This window comes from Esox lucius, chromosome 12 (genome assembly GCF_011004845.1).
Source record: "Esox lucius isolate fEsoLuc1 chromosome 12, fEsoLuc1.pri, whole genome shotgun sequence".
Lineage (NCBI taxonomy): Eukaryota > Metazoa > Chordata > Actinopteri > Esociformes > Esocidae > Esox > Esox lucius.
Genome location: NC_047580.1, coordinates 36,740,404 through 36,759,244, shown reverse-complemented (window position 1 = coordinate 36,759,244; position 18,841 = coordinate 36,740,404). Strand labels below are relative to the sequence as shown.

At 41.3% G+C, this 18,841-nt stretch overlaps 1 protein-coding gene across 1 annotated transcript; it reads right to left on the bottom strand.

The window, feature by feature from the left end:
- Positions 1–6,342: 6,342 nt before the first annotated feature.
- etv7 (ETS variant transcription factor 7) lies at positions 6,343–16,507 on the bottom strand. The gene is made up of 8 exons (XM_010904827.5): positions 16,050–16,507; positions 15,541–15,718; positions 14,165–14,329; positions 13,792–13,977; positions 11,812–11,922; positions 9,898–10,040; positions 8,843–8,943; positions 6,343–8,748 (listed from the first exon to the last, which is right to left on the bottom strand). Exons 1-8 carry the CDS (start codon positions 16,086–16,088, stop codon positions 8,553–8,555), a joined length of 1,119 nt encoding a protein of 372 aa, XP_010903129.1. The 5' UTR covers positions 16,089–16,507; the 3' UTR covers positions 6,343–8,552.
- Between the last annotated feature and the right edge of the window lie 2,334 nt (positions 16,508–18,841).

Below are 18,841 nucleotides of genomic sequence, written 5' to 3'. Positions count from 1 at the left end.
CCTGAACTCCAAACTGAATGTCAGAATGGGAAAGAAAGGTGATTTAAGCAATTTTGAGCGTGGCATGGTTGTTGGTGCCAGACGGGCTGGTCTGAGTATTTCACAATCTGCTCAGTTACTGGGATTTTCACGCACAACCATTTCTAGGGTTTACAAAGAATGGTGTGAAAAGGGAAAAACATCCAGTATGCGGCAGTCCTGTGGGCAAAAATGCCTTGTTAATGCTAGAGGTCAGAGGAGAATGGGCCGACTGATTCAAGCTGATAGAAGAGCAACTTTGACTGAAATAACCACTCGTTACAACCGAGGTATGCAGCAAAGCATTTGTGAAGCCACAACACGCACAACCTTGAGGCGGATGGGCTACAACAGCACAAGACCCCACCACTCATCTCCACTACAAATAGGAAAAAGAGGCTACAATTTGCACAAGCTCACCAAAATTGGACAGTTGAAGACTGGAAGAATGTTGCCTGGTCTGATGAGTCTGGATTTTTGTTGAGAAATTCAGATGGTGGAGTCAGAATTTGGCTTAAACAGAATGAGAACATGGATCCATCATGCCTTGTTACCACTGTGCAGGCTAGTGGTGGTGGTGTAATGGTGTGGGGGATGTTTTCTTGGCACACTTTAGGCCCCTTAGTGCCAATTGGGCATGGTTTAAATGCCACGGCCTACCTGAGCATTGTTTCTGACCATGTCCATCCCTTTATGACCACCATGTACCCATCCTCTGATGGCTACTTCCAGCAGGAGAATGCACCATGTCACAAAGCTCGAATCATTTCAAATTGGTTTCTTGAATATGACAATGAGTTCACTGTACTGAAATGGCCCCCACAGTCACCAGATCTCAACCCAAAAGAGCATATTTGGGATGTGGTGGAACAGGAGCTTCGTGCCCTGGATATGCATCCCACAAATCTCCATCAACTGCAATATGCTATCCTATCAATATGGGTCAACATTTCTAAAGAATGCTTTCAGCACCTTGTTGAATCAATGCCACGTAGAATTAAGGCAGTTCTGAAGGCGAAAGGGGGTCAAACACAGTATTAGTATGGTGTTCCTAATAATCCTTTAGGTGAGTGTAAATAAATGAATAAATAATGAATATGGGCTTGAAATGCAGTCCCTCTGCTTTAATTTGAGGGTATTCACATCCAAATTGGAGGAAGGGTTTAGAAATTACAGCTCTTTAACATTTTTCGTCCGGGCCGTGGAACACTGGACCAGCTCTATACCCTCTACGGGGTGCTGGAGGGTTCATGGGAGTTTGCCCAACCAATCCACATGTGTTTTGTGGATTTGGAGCATTCGACTGTGTCCCTCGTGGCATCCTGTGGAGAGTGCTTCAGGAATATGGGGTCCTGGGTCCTTTGCTAAGGGCTGTCAGGTCCCTGTAAGACCGAAGCAGGAGCTTGGTCCGCATTGCCGGCAGTAAGTCAGACTTGTTCCCAGTGCATGTTGGACTCCGGCAGGGCTGCCCTTTGTCGCCGGTTCTGTTCGTAATTTTTATGGACAGAATTTCTAGGCGCAGCCAGGGGCCAGAGGGTGTCAGGTTTGGAGACCACACAATTTCGTCTCTGCTTTTTGCGGATGATGTTGTCGTGTTGGCCCCTTCAAACCAGGAACTTCAGCATGCACTGGGACGGTTTGCCGAGTGTGAAGCGGTGGGGATGAAAATCAGTACCTCCAAATCTGAGGCCATGGTCCTCAGTCGGAGGAGTTTAAGTATCATGGGGTCTTGTTCACGAGTGAGGGAAGGATGGAACGGGAGATTGACAGACGGATCGATGCAGCTTCTGCAGTAATGCGGTTGATGTATCGGTCTGTCGTGGTGAAGAAAGAGCTGAGTCGCAAGGCGAAGCTCTCAATTTACCGGTCAATCTACGTTCCTACTCTCACCTATGGTCATGAGCTTTGGGTCATGACCGAAAGGACAAAATCCCGGATACAGGTGGCCGAAATGAGCTTTCTCCGCAGTGTGGCTGGGCGATCCCTTAGAGATAGGGTGAGAAGCTCGGTCACCCGGGAGGAGCTCAGAGTAGAGCCGCTGCTCCTCCACATCGAGATGGGTCAGCTGAGGTGGCTTGGGCATCTGTTTCAGATGCCTCCGGAACGCCTTCCTGGGAAGGTGTTCCGGCCCGTCCCACCGGGAGGAGACCCCGGGGAAGACCTAGGACATGCTGGAGGGACTATGTCTCCCGGCTGGCCTGGGAACGCCTCGGTGTCCCCCCGGAAGAGCTGGAGGAAGTGTCTGGGGAGAGGGAAGTCTGGGCATCTCTGCTTAGACTGCTGCCCCTGCGACCCGGCCCCGGATAAGCGGAAGAAAATGATGATGATGATGAGCTCTTTAATATGTAGCCCCCTCTTTTTCAAGGGATGAAAAGTAATTTGACTATTGACTCAAAAGCTGTTTCATGGACAGGTGTGGGCTATTCCTTCATTATTTCTTCATCAATTAAACAGGTAAAAGGTCTGGAGTTGATTCCAGGTGTGGAATTCACATTTGGAAGCTGTTGCTGTGAACCCACAACATGTGGTCAAAGGAGCGCTCAATGCAAGTGAAACAGGCCATCCTTAGTCTTCTTCAGAAACAGGTGCCTCACAATGTCCTCAACTGGCATTTTCATTAAATAGTACCTGCAAAATACAAGTCTCAATGTCAACAGAGAAGAGGCAACTCTGGGGTGCTGGCCTTCTAGGCAGAGTTGCAAGGAAAAAGCCATATCTCAGACTGGCCATTAAAAAGAAAAGATTAAGATGAGCAGAAGAACACAGACCCTGTACAGAAGAAGATTGGAAAAAAGTGTTATGGACAGACCAATCTACGTTTGAGGTGTTCTGATCAGAAAGAAGAACATTCATGAGGCGCAGACCAAATGAAAAGGAGTGCATGATGCCATCTGTCAAGCATGGTGGAGGCAATGTGAAGGCCTGGGGGTGCTTTTGTGGTAGTCTAATACGAGATTTGTAGGAGGAAGGTCACTCCATTTTCTCATCATGGAGCCAATTTCCTCCTACAACAGGACAATGACCCAAAGCACAGCTCCAAACTATGAACTATTTTGGGAAGAAGCAGTCAGTTGCTATTCTGTCAATAATGGAGAGACCAGCACCCTCACCGGATTTCAACCCGATTGAGCTGTTGTGGGAGCAGCTTGTCTGTATGATACATAAGTGCCCATCAAGTCAACCAATCTTCAGGAAGCATGGGGTGAACTCTTCAGATTACCTGAACAAATTCACAACTAGAATGTCAAAGATCTGTAAATGAAGGAATCTGTGACGAAGGACTCGATTATTACTTCAATTAAAAATAATTTCCAACCTTTTCAATTACTATTTATTATTCATTATGCGATGTTTCCTATTCAGATTCATTTCATGTATGGTTTCATGGAAAACAAGGACATTTCTTAGTGACACCAAAGTTTTGGCAGGGCTGTTAATATTTCCTGGTTGAAACAAGTAGCAGGAAAAACGCAGCATGGCAAGTGGATGTTCTGTAGATTAAACTTTGTCTCTGAATTTGTGGGTTGGCGAAGGCAGGACCATTTATGAAAACATAGGTGTTGTATGTACTGAAAAACATATCTACCTTGGGCTTGGATAAATGGTCTACAGATTCACCTTTGTTAGCTGAAGACTTGGCCAGGAGTAGTACTACTTCTCTGGGTGTGTGTGCGCACTACACATTTGGTGCCAAATTGTAACATACTAGTCTACTGTCCTGTCAGTGAAAATTATTATCATAAAACATTTTTTCTCCAAATGTTGCTGTGATAGAAATGATAGGTAAAAGGTAGCATGCTACCACAATATCTTCAGAAGTAGCCAGAAAATTAATGGCCAGCGACCATAGAAAAAGCACTGTTGTCATGGAAACTGTGCTTCCTCCACAACTCCCCCCCCAATATAGCGATGCTATGGAATAATGCAGATATAACTGTCAGGAATATGGCATGAAAGAAATATTAACTTTGTCCTTAATCCTCTAACATTAAGGCTAATCACACTAAGGGAGTTAAAAACAAGCATGTGAAGCTCTCATAACAGTGGAGGGGATTATAGAATCTTTGCATTCAATGAATAAAGGCAAATCACCTAGTCCTGATGGCCTGTCACTTGAATCTTATTTGCAGTTTTGGGATTTATTGGAGGAGCCAATTTTTAAATTGTTTAAGAATTGTATTGTCAAGGGTGAAATGGTTACATCCATGAAGCAAGGTATCATCTCTGTAATTCCAAAGCCAGATAAAGATCTGTCTCTTAGTGATAATTGGATACCAATAACTGTTAAATATCGATTATAAACGAATTGCCCTGATCTTGGCCAAAAGGCTTAAAAAAGAAATAAATCAACTTTAAATGAGAATCAGACAGGCTTTTTAAAGGAGCATCATATAAGTTCCAATTCTGGAAAGATCACACTTCGTAGCTCTCGAACCAAGACCTGACGTAAGGCCTGATTGGCTGGAGCACAGGCCAAGATGGTGTAAAGAAAGCTAGTGAAGAGAGAACCCCATTAGCCACATTGGATTGCAAGTACAAACTGTTTTTGCAAATCTAATTCTGTTAACAAACAGGAAATAATCCACAAGCACAGTTTACTATACACGAATACGATACGTTCCACAAACTCAAATGTCACTCACAAACACCTCTTGACCTGATGAAATGAGTTTGCATATTGTGAATTCCGATTGCGGATCATGTTTCATACTTACAGATCGTAAAGTATTAATTTTGTGAATTTAAAACATGTTGGCTATTTACAGATAATGATGTATTGTTTTGTAGAATTTGTGCAATTGTAGATTTCTATGTAGTATCAAACATCTGAATTACATTTGTGGACTACAGGAGAGGGGAGGGTTATCCGTGATGGACTGTAACACTACAGGAGAGGGGAGGGTTATCCATGGTGGACTGTTAACACTACAGGAGAGGGGAGGGTTATCCGTGGTGGACTGTTAACACTACAGGAGAGGGGAGGGTTATCCGTGGTGGACTGTTAACACTACAGGAGAGGGGAGGGTTATCCGTGGTGGACTGTAACACTACAGGAGAGGGGAGGGTTATCCGTGGTGGACTGTAACATGGGAGGGGAGGATTATAAATATATTTGATTGATAATTCAAAATGGGTAGTTACTTTTCCAAAACAATACAATTTCTCAGTTTTAACGTTTGAAATTGTTGTAATGGTACTAGTACATTGCATTCTGTTTTTATTTGCATTTTACACAGCGTTCTGACTTTGTTGGAAACGGTTGTATAAAAATCTCCGCCTGATGGCTTCTCCCTCATTATACCTGTTCAAAATTGTCTAAACACATGTTTCTATTGGTCTCTATGTCACTCCATGTTTGTGACCAAGATACGCCAGTGAGGTGCCTTTTATCTGAGGACAAACATAAATGCAGGCAACTTACAGTGATGGAAAAAAGTATTTGATCCTCTGCTGATTTTGTATGTATGCCCACTGACAAATAAATTATCAGTCTATAATTTTAATGGTGCAAATCAATTTATAACATTTTAGACATGCGTCTTTCTGGATTTTTTTGTTGTTATTCTGTCTCTCACTGTTCAAATAAACCTATATATAGACTGATAATTTCTTTGTCAGTGGGCAAACGTACAAAAGAAGCAGGGGATTAAATAATTGTTTCCCTCACTGTATATGCACTGGGTCTATGGTCATCTTATATGCAGCTGGTCTATGGTCAACATATATGCACCTGGTCTATGGTCAACATATATGCACCTGGTCTATGGTCATCTTATATGCACCTGGTCTATGGTCAACATATATGCACCTGGTCTATGGTCAACATATATGCACCTGGTCTATGGTCATCTTATATGCACCTGGTATATGGTCAACATATATGCACCTGGTCTATGGTCATCATATATGCACCTGGTCTATGGTCAACATATATGCACCTGGTCTATGGTCATCATATATGCACCTGGTCTATGGTCATCATATATGCACCTGGTCTATGGGATAGCCTGTCAGAGATTCTGAGAGGCCCTGAAATTGGGCATTTAAAAAATATATTTCAGATATCTTAAAACACATATTTTTGGCTTTGCTTTTCTTATTGGGTTTTTGGTGTTTCTGTCAGCTTTGGTCTTACAACGTTTGTCTTATAGAAAATATATTTCAGTTGGATACATTTTCTATTTTAAGCTAAGATTGATTTGACTAATATACATATTCACCCTTGATTAATACATGGTCAATACAAATATGTATGAATAAGTGAATAAGACAATCACACATCAGAATACCTTCAATCAATGTACTCAATCCCAATATCAATGACAATATTTTAATATTCAACATAATCCAAAAGGTTTCCAAAATGTAAACAGTCACATGGTCACAGTTAATGAAAATAAAAAATCTATTTAGTTTTGGTTATGGTTAGAGTTAAGAATAAAGCAAATTATCCAGTGGGCCTGATTCTACAGAAATACAACTCATGCATGCTTCATTGCAGTTTTTCTCAAAAGTATTTCCCAGCATGCTCAATTGCAGTGTTTGCAGTGTGCACATAATTTACTTTTAAGTTGCTGAAACTTTAATGTGGTCCAACAAAGCTGTATTTTTTATGTCTGAGAAAGATTTTGTCCACTTCTTTAGTGTTACAACAGACAGTAAAGACTTTCATTCTACTCCAAAACTAGACATTTGTCCATTGTTGAAAAAGTTGTCTTTTCTACAGAGGGCAATATATGTTGTAGAAGGTTTGGGGTTAGGGATAGAAATCAGAGGGGAAAGTTTGAGGTTTTCAAAATCAATTAATTTATTTACAAAAAATTCAAAGTTTGAAATAATGTACAGAAGCAAAGGTGCAGAAAAATTGTGCCTAAACTTTGTAGTTTCCAAGGTTCATTAATAATAATTAAAGTAAATATCCAAACTTATATAGCTATCTTAGTATGAAACCTGTATTGTGTGATTATAAATGTATACTTCAATTCAATTTACTTAGTCTAATTCTCAGTTCACATAGAACCTTTAAACTTTAAGAGAATTTGAGGAGAAATTGCATGTTTGATCTTATTGACCACTGCTATCTCTTGTAGATTGGGTTGGGATACATCCAGTTTAAATTTCAGTTAATTCAAGAAGTACAAAACTATTTTAATTACAAACCAGGACTTTCAATAAGGTTTACTCATTGAATTGACAGTTGGTACAATAATCTGTATTGAACAGACGATCAAAAACATAATACTGACCCAACCCTTTTGTCACCAGAGGACCAACCCTTTTTCAAAAGTAAAATCAAAACCTTAATACTGACCCAAAATTGAATGGAAAGCATGGAAGGCTGTGTACCTTTTGAACTGTGGAATGTGCAGGTTTAAAGAGAGATGACATGAAACTGAAGATAACATTAGGTTGTATTGTGACCCTGATTAATAGTGTTTATTTGGAACAGCTAGTTCCTACTCGTCATATAATCCCTACCCAGAAAATAATACCTACCCAACAGATAATTCCTACACAGAAGATAATGCCTACCCAACAGATAGTCCATACCCATCAGATAATCCCTACCCATCACATTATCCCTACACAGTAGATTGTCCCTACTCAGCATCTAGTCCCTACACATAAAATAATCCCTACACAGCATCTAGTCCCTACCCATAAAATAATCCCTACACAGCATCTAGTCCCTACCCATAAAATAATCCCTACACAGCATCTAGTCCCTACCCATAAAATAATCCCTACACAGCATCTAGTCCCTACACATAAAATAATCCCTACACAGCATCTAGTCCCTACCCATAAAATAATCCCTACACAGCATCTAGTCCCTACCCATAAAATAATCCCTACACAGCATCTAGTCCCTACCCATAAAATAATCCCTACACAGCATCTAGTCCCTACCCATAAAATAATCCCTACACAGCATCTAGTCCCTACACATAAAATAATCCTTACACAGCATCTAGTCCCTACCCATAAAATAATCCCTACACAGCATCTAGTCCCTACCCATAAAATAATCCCTACACAGCATCTAGTCCCTACCCATAAAATAATCCCTACACAGCATCTAGTCCCTACCCATAAAATAATCCCTACACAGCATCTAATCCCTACCCATAAAATAATCCCTACACAGCATCAAGTCCCTACCCATAAAATAATCCCTACACAGCATCTAGTCCCTACTCATCATATAATACCTACCCATCAGACAATCCCTACCCATCACATAATCCCTACCCATCACATAATGCCTACACAGTAGTTAGTCCCTCTTTAGCATCTAGTCCCTACCCAGAAGATAATCCCTACCCAGCAGCCTCACCTCCTTTCCATATCACTATACTAATTAACGCTATAATAAATCTCACAGTGGAAGATAAGTATCCAACCCTTTTGTACCTGAATGCTTCTGATGGTCGAGGGGACAGGTGTCATGGGTCAGTGGTCACAGGTCAGATGTCAGGTCTTAGAAGTCAAGGGGTTTGAGGTCAAGTGTTAGAGATCATGTGTCTGAGGTGTTAGTGGTCAGAGCTGGCTGGGCTTGATTCAGGGGACACCTCCAAACCATCCTCACTATTGTCCTGTCGGGGTGTGTGTGAGGGTGTGTGTGAGGGTGTGTGTGTGGGTGTGTGTGTGGGTGTGTGTTCTGGAGAGGGTGTGTGTTCCGGGGACTCTGCTCTGTTTTCCCTGATCTCCTGAGGGCTCTTCAGAAACCTGGAACGGAGAGAGACAAATGGAGCTCAGGGTTTCTGTCTGTCTGTATGTGTGTCTGTCTATGTGTGTGTGTGTGTGTGTGTGTGTGTGTTACCTAAACAGTAGTTTCTGCCCAGGTTCCTTCTTGATGATGTTCAGTTTGTAGTAGTGCCTGAGAGCACGAGACATCTTCTCATACGTCATGTTGGCTCGATTCTACCAACACAAACAACTTATCATCAACACAAACATCATTATCTCAAACATCATCATCATAAACACGATCATCATCCCAAACATCATCATCCCAAACCTCATCCTCACCACAAACCTTTTCCTCATCATAAACATCATCATCCTAAACATCATCATCCTAAATATCCTCATCATCCCAATTCTCATCCTCACCATAAACCTTATCCTCATCATAAACATCATCATCATCCTAAACATCCTCATCATTCCAAATGTCATCACCCCGATCATCATCATCAGAAACCACATCCTCATCATAAACATCATCATCATCCTAAACATCATCAACCTAAACATCCTCATCATTCCAAACGTCATCACCCAGATCGTCATCATCAGAAACCACATCCTCATCATAAACATCCTAATCATCCTAAACATCACCATCATCCCAAACATCATCATCATAAATATCATCCTAAGCATCCTCATCATCCCAAATCGTCTCTAACCCTGTATGAAGTACAACTGACTCCAACCCTGCATGATATAGAACCGACTTCAACCCTGCATGAAGTAGAACTGATTCCAACCCTGTATGAGATGGATATGATGCCAACCCTGTATGAGATGGATATGATGTCAACCCTGTATGAGATGGATATTATGCCAACCCTGTATGAGATGGATATGATGCCAACCCTGTATGAGATGGATATGATGCCAACCCTGTATGAGATGGATATGATGCCAACCCTGTATGAGATGGATATGATGCCAACCCTGTATGAGATGGATATGATGCCAACCCTGTATAAGGTAGAACTGACTCCAACTCAGTATGAGATGGAAATGACTCCAAATATTTGTGAGGTAGAATTGACTCCAACCCTTCATGAATTGACTCCAATCGTTTGGGGTCAACTTGACATGAGTCCATCCTTAACTGGGAGCTAAAGACAGCATCCTGCATACCTTGTGGTTCCCCCAGAGTCGGGCTAGTCCGTTGGGGTCGGCCACCCTGAACACCAGCCTTTCCGGGTCCTCCCAGCGGATGAAGTGCTGGTAGCGCTGGTCTGATAACAACTGGTACACATAGTCCCATAGCAGCCTGCAGTCTGCAGAAGGAAAGACAGCAAATTGGAGTGTGACTTTAACACCTGACCAATGAGATGGACTGAAAATAAATCAACATGATGTTCAAACTGAGCATGGCTTTATAACTGAATGTCACTGTAACACCTGACCAATGAGATAGTGATGGCCAAACGAGGCTTTATTAGCGTTATTTTAGCAGCAGGATATTATGCTGCACTCTGAATTTCTTAATCACTATAAAAGCCATCACTGAAATGTTTAAGGCAATATAGTTAACAATTTGATCTGTAAATAAGATGTCCGTTCCAACAATATTGGAACGGACATTAAACATAAAATGTACAGACTACATTATTAACTACATTGCCTTATATAGTTCAACGATTGCTTTTATTTTGAAAAAGACCATCTGAGTTAGCGCTGCTCGCATAATATCCTGCTGCTAGAAGAACAGGAATGAAGCCTCGTATGGCAATCACTACAATGAGAATGACTCAAATAAATCAACATGATGTACAGACTCAGTGAACATTAGATCAGATTCAACTTTATTGTCATTGAACAGTATAGGTACAGTACAATGGAATGCATCTAACCAGACTGTATTTTGTTGTACTGTACTTGTACTGTTCAATGACAATAAAGTTGAATCTAATCAAGTCAACAATAAAGCATGGCTTTATTACTGAATATCACTGTAACACCTGACCTATGAGATGGACTAAAATGAATCAACATGATGTACAGACTCAGTGAGCATGGCTTCATTACTGAATGTCACTGTAACACCCGACAAATGAGATCGACTCAAATGAATCAACATGATGTTCAGACTCCGTGAGCATGGCTTCATTACTGAATGTCACTGTAACACCCGACAAATGAGATCGACTCAAATGAATCAACATGATGTACAGACTCAGTGAGCATGGCTTTATTACTGAGCGATTACTGAGAGGCTGACAGGCAGACGTGGACCTGCCAGACGACTGTGTACTGTGTACTGTGTACTGTGTACTGTGTACTGTGTACTGTGTACTGTGTACTGTGACAACACCTTCTGCTCCATCTTGCTTCTTTCCCTTGTTGTCATTAAAGTGTCTGTGGCAGGTTTGAGGACACCTGGACCAGAAGGGCGAAGGCCTTGGTTACCCATTTGGGAAGACCTTTATCCATGCAGCCTTTTGTTTGGTTTGAAGTTATGATTAGATTTTTTTGAATAAATATCATTTTTTATAATAAAAAAAAAAGGTGTTGTTCCCATTTTTGTCAAAGCATAAGAGTCGATGGTAACAGCTGCAATTCTTAATCTCCTCCCAAGTGTTCAAAATCAAACATTATTAAACTCTGGTATTTGTTAGGCTAAATAATGCGATGTGAAATTAAAGCTGCTTTTGCCATCAGAAAACATATTTTGTAAACAACTGCAATGTTTATTTTTTCTTTCTTTTTATTTTCACAGCATCTGATGTTCCTCCAACACTTCCCAACATCAGTGAAGTTTCCTTGAAATTTAGTTTCTTCCACTTTTGTTATTCACTATTTATCTTTCTTGTTTTTCACTTCCTCTCTGTCTCTGTGTGTGTTTGTGTGTGTGTGTGTGTGTGTGTGTGTGTGTGTGTGTGTGTGTGTGTGTGTGTGTGTGTGTGTGTGTGTGTGTGTGTGTGTGTGTGTGTGTGTGTGTGTGTGTGTGTGTGTGTGTGTGTGTGTGTGTGTGTGTGTGTGTGTGTGTGTGTGTGTGTGTTTGTGTGTTTGTATGTGTGTGCATGCGTGCGCATGCGGGTGTTTTACCTGGTATTTTGCCATTCGCCTCTCTGGGTGGGGCTTCTTTCTGAGGCCTCTCTTGATTGGACAGATTCAGAGGTTCCTCCTCTTGGGATTTAGGAATTGTTGGTGGACAATCTGTCAGTCAGAGGCAGACAGAGAGCAGATAGAAGGAGGGGGGAGGAGAGAAGTAAGGAGAGAAAATGAAAGTAAACAATTGTGAATTGTTAACACAGGACCACTTAGAATGAGTCAGTACATAATGTTGTTACAGTCAGTTCTGATGTGGTGTGTCTCCCTGTGTCACTGGGAGAGGAAGGGTTAACTGGGCAACTTCTCCAGGTTAACCACCTTCTGGCCTTCACAAAAATCACCTAGAACTGTGTGTGTGTGTATTCAGCCTAATATTTCCTAGTGGGAAGATAAACATGATGAGAAAATGTTTTTAAACGTTGACCTTTTGAGGTCATTTCCACAGTCCCCAGCTGGAAAAAAATAAGTACTTTCAGCAAAGGGTTTAGGGTCAACTTACAAAAAAAATGATTTTAGTTAGTGACATGACTAGGGCGTGTAGGTTGAGTTCAGGGTTAGTATTTTAGGGTTAGAGAAAACATTTCCCACATGATAACAAAATGTATAATGTGTGTGTGTGGGGGGTGACGAGGGAGGGGGTCATGTAGTTGCCCAGGACGTATACTAGCCAGGTAGATACTGCAAATTTTGTAAATGTATTAATAGTTGTGCACAATTATAGTATTTACAATTACAGTTTTACTTGAGGTTGGGATGAACAAAACATTGTGGTGTTGGGCTAAACAGAAAATGCTGCTGTTGGGCTAGACAGAACATCTTGGTATTGGGCAAGACATAACAACCAGGTGTTGGGCTATACTGAACATCTTGGTGTTGGGCTAGACAGAACATCTTGGTATTGGGCTATACAGAACATCTTGGTGTTGGGCTAGACAGAACATCTTGATGTTGGGCTAGACAGAACATCTTGGTATTGGGCTATACAGAACAACCAGGTGTTGGGCTAGACAGAAAAACCAGGTGTTGGGCTATACAGAACATCTTGGTGTTGGGCTAGACAGAAAATCTTGATGTTGGCCAAGACAGAAGATCCTGGTTTAGGGCTAGACAGAAGATCCTGGTTTAGGGCTAGACAGAAGATCCTGGTTTAGGGCTAGACAGAAGATCCTGGTTTAGGGCTAGACAGAAGATCCTGGTTTAGGGCTAGATCAGGGACAGGCAACTCGGGTTGGTGGTAGGGGCCACAGAATATATGTACTGGTCATCAGGGGGCCACAGAATATATGTACTGGTCATCAGGGGGCCACAGATTTACTTGGAACACACACACGTCCATGTATTTTATGTAATTATTAACAAATGCATTCAAAGTACACAAGGTCTGATTCTAGTTAACATATATCTGGGCAATTTTAAAATATTGATCAAAGTGATGTTTTCCCGCTCTGCTCATCTCTCCCGGGATTCAGCACCTTCTCTGCCATGTGATTAAACACGTTAACCCTTTCAACGCTATAGGTTTTATGTCTGTTTTCACTTCTTTGATATTTTGTCTTATACAGAGACTTCTGTAATAGATATCATCAAACATCAGCACACTCTCAGCTACACTTAGAAAGACATCACAATAGCTTTCTGAGACCCTGAAAATGTCTGTTTTATATGTAAACACACAAAAAAAGATTTCAAGTCTATTTCATGTTTTGTTTTCAGGATAGAATTTGGTTCCAATACTAACTTTACAACAAATTTAAGGTCAAACGATATATATTTGTTTTTTTCAACAACAAAAAAAGGGGGGATATATCCTTTTACTGTTTTCTAAATTCATCTGAGGGCTGCACAAAGAGGGGGTGGGGGCTGCATGCGACCCAGGGACTGCCAGTTGCCCATGCCTGATTTAGACAGAAGATCTTGGGCTGGTTGCCTGGGATATCTCCCCTTGCCCAGCAGCCAAACACGTCTTCAACTCACCTGTCCGCGTACTGACTCCATCCAGCTCTGGGGGATGGGGAGTCTGGCTTCCATTGGATGGGTGGGTCTGGGTGTTCCTACAGAGGGTGGGCTTGGTGAGATTCATGGTGGGTGGAGTTTGAGGTCCACAGACCACACCTCTTCTCTGTTGCTTGACACACTGTAGGACCTCATACAACACATCACCTGGCCAGAGAGAGGGAAGTTCAACACACCTACACCCACACACATTACTGTACACACACCTACACACACACTACTGCACACACATATACACACACAAACCCCTCCACAAACACCCATACCCACACCCAACTATACACACAACTACATAACCACAACCCCACAATCACATACCAACCATGTGCCCTACCTGAGTCCGGACAGCGTCGTCTGAAGTCGTCCTTGGTGAGCAGACAGAGTGCTCGTCCGTTCATCTCAAAGCGTCCTCTCTCTGACCGGCGGAGCGAATACTCCTTCTGGGCCCAGTGCAGCCAGTGGGCCACATCCTCCTTATCCCACAGGGATGGGTTTATACCTAAACACACATTTAAAAAACCACAGGCGTTTAAGGGAATTTAAAGTCTTTTAGCTTATTTTCTGATCGGTGTATTTACAGACTTCAATACCAAATAGGTCCATTGCAGTGAACAATGAAGAACAAAAATAACAGCTGTATAATTGTACCCTGATAAACACACCTTCTCAAAAAAGAAAACATTAGGCTCATTGCAATTTGAAATCTCTATGCAATAATGTGCATAATCCAATATTTGTTTGATTACTTTATTCAAAGGTGAAAAATGACAATCTGTTTTGAAATTATTCAGAATTATCGCTTTTATAAACAGAACATGTATTTAGATGTTCCAACAGGCACGAGATTCCACCCAAACATAACAGCATCCCCTGTGATTGGTTATAGGCGAGGGAAATAATGAGGTAGTAGAAATAGTAAACTGCTTCCCAAGCTTGAATAATGCAACACAGCCTTCCGCTGCACAAATCACATGTCGACGCTACGTAAAGATCTGAAATAAATGGGAGCTGGGAGAGTGGCTGTGGTAGGTGTATCATGTCCTTTATCTGGGAGAGTGGCTGTGGTAGGTGTATCATGAAATTTATCTGGGAGAGCTGGTGCTGCCATCTTCTGTTGCCACGTGCTACTAGAGAAAAGTAACGCAATGTAAAGCTACATAGTTTCCAATGAGGTAAATTGAGTAGCGTTATTTATTTTAAAAATTAAATAGTATGGGATTATATAAATTAAATAACTAATGTGTTACGTTACTCATTACCATTACAAAGTAGTCTGACTACTTTGTAACGCATTACCCCCAACACTGCTTGCCATAGAACCAGAAATCCAAGATCAATATCTCGTAACCGTAATCCCAACCCATGAAATAAACATTAATAATCTAATCTTAATGCCTAAACCTAACCTAGGTAAATGGACACAACCCTGAATTTAACTGGTAATACCTAAACCAAAAACTCAAATTCTAACAATGTCCATTTACCCCAAACCTAATCCCCAAACTCCAAATTTTAAAATGACCTTTATCCCAAACCTCCCAAAACAACCTTTTTTCCAGTGAGGACTTGCTGAAAACAACATTTTGGGTGGGACCTATTTGTAAGTAAAAACAAGACCACAAACAAACATTAACAGTCAGTGTATTTGCATGCCTGTCAGTGTGTATAGCAACTTGTGCTGTGTGTATATGTACAGTATATTTGACTCACGTAGTCTTCCAGGTAAATGCCACAGATCATCATCTTGTGATGGGGGGAGAACAGGGGGAAGGACGGTGGAGGGGGGAAGGACGGTGGAGGGAGGGCAACGAGATAGAGGGAACAGCACCTTTCTACCAGGTTCTAGGGGATTGTCCAACGCCAGGGGACTCCACTCTCCGTGCTCCTGCTACACTCACAAAATGTGGAATGAAATCAATTCAGTTAAGACCCCAACTCTTCTTCAGTCTCGTTTTCAGTTAATAAAACTATACCTATAAACGTCTCTCTATAAACGTCTGTAAACCTTTAACTATAATAGTGTATCTCGCCACTCAAACTATCCAACGCATAAATGCAAAAGTGAAAGTGTATCTTATCATTTTACTTCTCGGTCGTACACTGAAAGTTTCAAAATAAACAACTAAATGCATAAAAAGCAATATTACTTCAATGTATTGCTGCTGAAATATAACACTGTACTGGACGCTTTTCCTAGATTTAATGTTATCAGAGTTTACCTTGATCAAAGTTGGCGGGGAGCTGCGTCGTTTTTCCATCGTTAAAGCCAACCTATCCAGACTGGTTAAATATATATAACCTGTCCACTAATATTTAATATCGTATAAGACTCCTATTTATTTACGGTCACAACAACAAATAACATGTTATAACCAAAATTATAAGAGTTGGAAATTCTATTCAGATGCCGCCTATGACATTTTGATCCTTGTTTCCGGGAAATGAAATCGAAAGGATGCATGTGTGCGTGTGTTTGTGTGTGTGTGTGTGTGTGCGTGTGCGTGTGTATTTGTGGATCGGGTTATTATTGGATTTTAGTCAGTGTATAAATGTACATAATTAATGAGCTAATTGAAATTTGTTTAAGAAATGCAACATACGTTTTTATGTGCTGATTTAGTGTGCATGCGCACAATCCTAAACGTGTGTGCGTGTTTTCAGCGCCTACCGCCGCATGTGCGCTCGAACGCTCGCTCTAGTCTGTTGAGCGTTTAAAAAACAGCAGGCGATCAAGGGAATTGAAAGTCTTTTAGGTTATTTTCTTCATTGGACGAGAGAAACACCGCCCTTTTCCAACGAGGAAGCAGACTATTTGGCAACGAAAGAACTGGAAGGACTGGGTTGTAACTGACTTCTATAGCCAAAATCTGAAAAACACTGCCAATAAAAAAAGCTCTGTGGAGTTTATTAATTCCTCCACATTTTGTCATACAAAACGTTACCAGCCACACAGACTTCAAAATATGAATGTTTGTTTCTTTTACTGGTTTCAAATCCAGAATGTCCATTTTAGGGGGTTCTAATCCAGAATGTCTCTTTTAGGGGTTTCTAATCCAGAATGTCCCACTCCTGTTACAATCCAGAAAATTTCTCCTTTTATGTTGACAACCTGCGGATTACATGGCAGCCCTTAGAGATGCTGGGTTTATCCAGGTTACTATGGAGGACAAAAAACACAGACCCCTAATTTACCAGGCTTTATACGCTGAGTAAGGGTTATATAAAGCCAACACCAGAGATAATAAGCTGCGTTGGTGAAGATTAGTTTAAAGGGCTGTATAAAACCAACACCAGAGATGATGAGCTACATTTTTACATCTGTAATTACTTGGACAGTAAGCAAGTTTTCTTCTTTTGGCTCTATACTCTTAGTTATGTGGTGAAGGTATATCTTATCAGCATTGGTGTGAGGGTATTTGTGTATATATTGGTTTAAACAAAGAACCTGACCACGTTTTATACTCAGACCCTCTATTTCATAAAACAGCAAAACAGCTGGTCTGGTGTTTCTGGTTAGTCAGGTGAGTTCCATCACAGATTTGTGCTGTCTTAAGAGAACTGCCAATGTCTAGTCTTTATTCTAGGCGTTGCATTTGCCTTTGGAGTCTATTGCTATTGGTGTTGGCCAACACAAGGACCACAGAGGTGTCAGTGAATTATGAGGCAAAAAAGTTTAAACTAAATAAGAAAGAAAAATAACTGAAATATTGCAAGAACCTAAGGCTTACCAAAACATCATTAACAAAGGACAGTTGAACTCAGCTATCCCAAATGGCCTCGTAGAAATATTGCTTTGAAAGATAATCTATTATTTTTAGCTACTTGTTATATAAGTGGCACTGTCGAGCCAAAAAGAGTCCCTGAAAATTGTGTCCAGCCCAAAATGGGAGTTTTTAAAAATGATTTTGTTAATAATCAATCAATCAAATGTATTTATAAAGCCCTTTTTACATCAGCAGTTGTCACAAAGTGCTTTTACAAAATACCCAGCCTGAAACCCTAAGGAGTAAGCAACAACAGTGAAGCACAGTGGCTAGGAAAAACTCCCTAAGAGGGGCTGAAATTTAGGAAACCTAGAGAGGAACCAGTCATGGAGGGGTGACCAGTCCTCTTCTGGTTGTAATAATTAATAAATACATGTGGGCTGTATCACCAGGTATCATCTTGATCTGCAACACAACCAGGAGGACTTTGGACAGGGACAGCAACAAGTCTTTCAAGCCTGGATCCTGGTACTCAGGAGGTATGGGCCAAGACCTCATGTTCTCTTAAGTTTAAACAGAGCGGAAGATGAGGCAAATTTAGAGAGTACATTCCTCAGATTTACAAGGATTTACAATGGAGGAGGACTGACCCCACTCCACTGGCACAATACTATAGCAGCGTAAAACCTTGGGGCTGAGACAGGGGGGTCCAGTGACACTGTGGCCCTATCTGGGGGAGGCCCCAGACAGGGCCCAACAGGCAGGAAGTCAATCCACCCACATTGCCAAGCATCTATTTGCCCTTCTGGTTAGATGCTAACTGCATTTTGTTGTACTGTACTTGTACAGTTCAATGACAATAAAGTTGAATCTAATCTAAAATTGCCAAGCATCAGCTAAAGGGACACCAACCAACCACAACCACCCTGAATGAGGGCCGAGTATTGCCAACAGAGTTCAGTCCAATTGCTCGAGGGGCACAACTGAAAGACAACAGCAAGCCAATGACTCCGCCCCCAATGTCATTGGAGAGAGGGCATCCCATCCCAGTGCCATCTTTACAATATCAAAGTATTGAAATAATCCTTGATAAAAGCCACACGTATGTTATCCAACAAAAATAAATGTATTTTGGCTTATAGTATTCATTTTTAGCCAACAATGTTGTAGACAGCCTACACTTTTCCAAGAAAAGTTACTTCAATCAGCCCATGAACTACAATACCTACAAGGCACTTGACTCACGTCACTTAAAGGCGAGTTTCCTGCAAGGAGGTAGGGTAACGGGTAGGAGGCATCAGTTTCCT

Excerpts from the sequence above, each read along its gene's own strand:
- etv7 (XM_010904827.5), bottom strand. The coding sequence starts at position 16,088 with ATGGAAAAACGACGCAGCTCCCCGCCAACTTTGATCAAG. Across the intron at positions 15,719-16,049 it reads CCCCGCCAACTTTGATCAAG|CAGGAGCACGGAGAGTGGAG; the intron begins GTAAACTCTGAT and ends TTGTGAGTGTAG. Across the intron at positions 10,041-11,811 it reads GGCGAATGGCAAAATACCAG|ACTGCAGGCTGCTATGGGAC; the intron begins GTAAAACACCCG and ends TTCCTTCTGCAG.